The 2,821-nt window shown below is 32.2% G+C and overlaps 1 protein-coding gene across 5 annotated transcripts in view; it reads left to right on the forward strand.

The window, feature by feature from the left end:
• LOC106876210 (cys-loop ligand-gated ion channel-like) overlaps positions 1 to 2,730 on the forward strand; it is a 526,199-nt gene extending 523,469 nt beyond the window's left edge. For all 5 annotated transcript variants that reach the window (XM_052971068.1, XM_052971070.1, XM_052971069.1 and 2 more), the window contains one exon: positions 2,305 to 2,730. In XM_052971068.1, the coding sequence (XP_052827028.1) occupies positions 2,305 to 2,366 (62 nt within the window). In that variant the 3' untranslated portion in view covers positions 2,367 to 2,730. The remainder of the gene's footprint in view (positions 1 to 2,304) is intronic.
• Positions 2,731 to 2,821: the final 91 nt, after the last annotated feature.

Consider the following 2,821-nt stretch of genomic DNA (forward strand, 5'->3'; position numbering starts at 1 on the left):
ATATATATATATATATAATATAAATGATATATAAATATATGCATATATACATACATATATGTACATACCTACATATATATGTATATATACATGCATATATGGGTGCAGGACATTAAGTACCATTACCATACTGGAGTCGATCTAATCGAGTGTCCCCCTTCTCAAAATTTCGAGCCTCCCTTGTGCCTAGAGCAGAAAAAGATAATTTTAACATAATGAATACAAACTATGGCAAAAATGGCAGTGAGTCTTTTAACGTTTAACTTTAGGTTAAGGGATGTTTCAATAATGAAAGCCAAGAATTTGCAAAAAAAAAAAGAAAATCATGTTGGCTTTATAAGGAAATGTTGTCGTACATGTAGTCCACATTTTCACAATGTCTCTAAAATTACTGAAGGTATCTGACCGTGAATGCAGTGTAGATCAAATCTAGGATCTGAGGGAGGATGATGCTCAAGTGCATCATCTCTGTAGTCGTAGTAGTAGTAGTAGTAGTAGTAGTAGTAATAGTAGTAGTTGCATTAATAATATATTTCATACTATGTAATTAATGCTTGTAACATTTGATTTTATTTTCAATTCTTAAATACGATCATTCTTAGCATTCTCTATATCATGTTTAAGTCGAATAAACTATTGAAAGTCTGCTAGACATCGCTATCGTTTCAAGCAAGCCCCTTGTATGCACGTATGGTTTCAGAAATGTATCAGAAGCAGTCGAAGAATGTCTTGCAGTTGTTTAAGTACTGAGTACGTGACGCTCAGGAAGTAGCAATAATTATTTAGCAATTCTACCACTGAGAGACATTACGGCTGCTACTGATACGTTTCAATATTTTGAATGTTACACGTCCATACGAAATGCTTCTTGTAGATTAGTGGTACTCAACTAGGGTCCATATGGCTCTTCGGGGGTCCTTGCAAGAATTTCTTGTTAAAATAGACGTGCAAGAAATTAGTTATACTTCTATAATGCACAAAATATTTCAAAAGTTTTCTTTATAAATTTCTTAATATTAGTTATAAAAATATAATGTGAAGGCGCGTGGCTCAGTGGCTAAAATATCAAGCTCACAATTATGAGGTTGTGAGTTCGGTTCCTGGATCGGATGTGTATATTTTCGTGAGCATGACACTATATTTCACGTTGCGCCAATTCACTCGGCTGTAGAAATGAATTGAGACGTGACTGGTGCCAAGCTGCGTCGGCAGTTGCTTCCACTTTACGTTGAGAAGTGAGTTGGCTCGTATACATAGGTGACTGCTGTTCTTCCATAAACAGCCTTGCTTGGACTTGTACCTAGGAGGGGGAACTTTCTGGGTGCAATCCCACTGTCATTCATGACCGAAGGGGATCTTTTGTATTTTTAATGAAGTTTTTTCAACATCGAATTAATATGGAAGTGCATTTGGGTAATATGAAATGAAAGGGGATTCATTAACAGGAAATGGTTGAAGAGCGCTGCTCTAGATGAACATCACGGCTTCCAGGCTTTGTGCTCATGTATTTGCTTTTGCTATGGTATACAGAATCCTATGTTGAGTTTATACTGCTTCCATCTATCCTAACGAAGATGTCGTTTTGATTACGCATTCCGTTCCTGGGGATTGTTCAATTTAGAACAATTACAGAATTGGGAAAGCAAATTCAGACATCAAAAACAAGCATTAAATCTAATTTGTTTTATTTTTTGAAATCTGGAAGAGCCGTCACACTATAGTTTGTGTGTCTCATTAACTCATTGAACTATTCTTACCATGCCATGCTGTAAGATATATATATATCAACATATACACACATATATACCCATACATACATTATATATATATATAGATATATATATATACATATATATGTATGTATATATTATATAAATGATATCGATTATTTATAACTTACACTTTTTATCTAAATCTAATAGAAATGTATATTAATATCTTTTGTGTGTACCAAGAGTTAAAGTGTCAATAACAATTAGTTAATCTCCATTCCATATCGTTAATATTTTATTAATATCCATACAATGTTATATATTTACTTTGAGATATCTGTAATTTGGTGTGTTGTAAGCGCCACCAAGACTCCATGTTCTCATTCAATAATTAAGGAAGAAATCACTTGTGCAATTCTCCCTAGTTTATTACTTGCTTACTTATATATGACATCCCATGTTTCTTATATTATTGGTTTGTTTTCTTATTCCTCTATTTTTTTCCTGTCTAAATTAATGTTACGTTCATATATATTTAACTCTATTCATGATAAATTTATCTGATATTTTTTGTTTTGTATTATTTTAACAGGAAGGACTCTTAATGAACATCAACAACAAGTATTGATAGGGACACCCAGCCATGAAAAATGACCAAGAGCCTCAGACTCCAGAGATCAAGCAGCTGGAGTTCTACAAGATATGTCACCTGTATAAAGGAACAGGCATATGCATATATATATATATATATCCGACATCAGAAACTAATACTGTTATCAATAAACTTCAGAAAAATATGGCCAGTACCTGAAGACAAAAAAAAAACAAAAAGAAATAACCAAGAACACCAACGACAAATCAACACAAGATTTGTTCTCGTATAACGTGCAAGCTTACAATTTCGTCTCAAATTCAATTCTTTTAACGATAAATCATACAATATGTATGCGTCTAAGCATATATACATACATGTATATACGCATATATACATATACACGTACATGCACATATGCATCTGTGTAAGTATACATATTATGTATATATATATATATATATATACATATATATTATGTATATATATATATATATATATATATATATATATATAT

The sequence above is a fragment of the Octopus bimaculoides genome, chromosome 10, assembly GCF_001194135.2.
Source record: "Octopus bimaculoides isolate UCB-OBI-ISO-001 chromosome 10, ASM119413v2, whole genome shotgun sequence".
NCBI classification, from domain to species: Eukaryota; Metazoa; Mollusca; class Cephalopoda; order Octopoda; family Octopodidae; genus Octopus; species Octopus bimaculoides.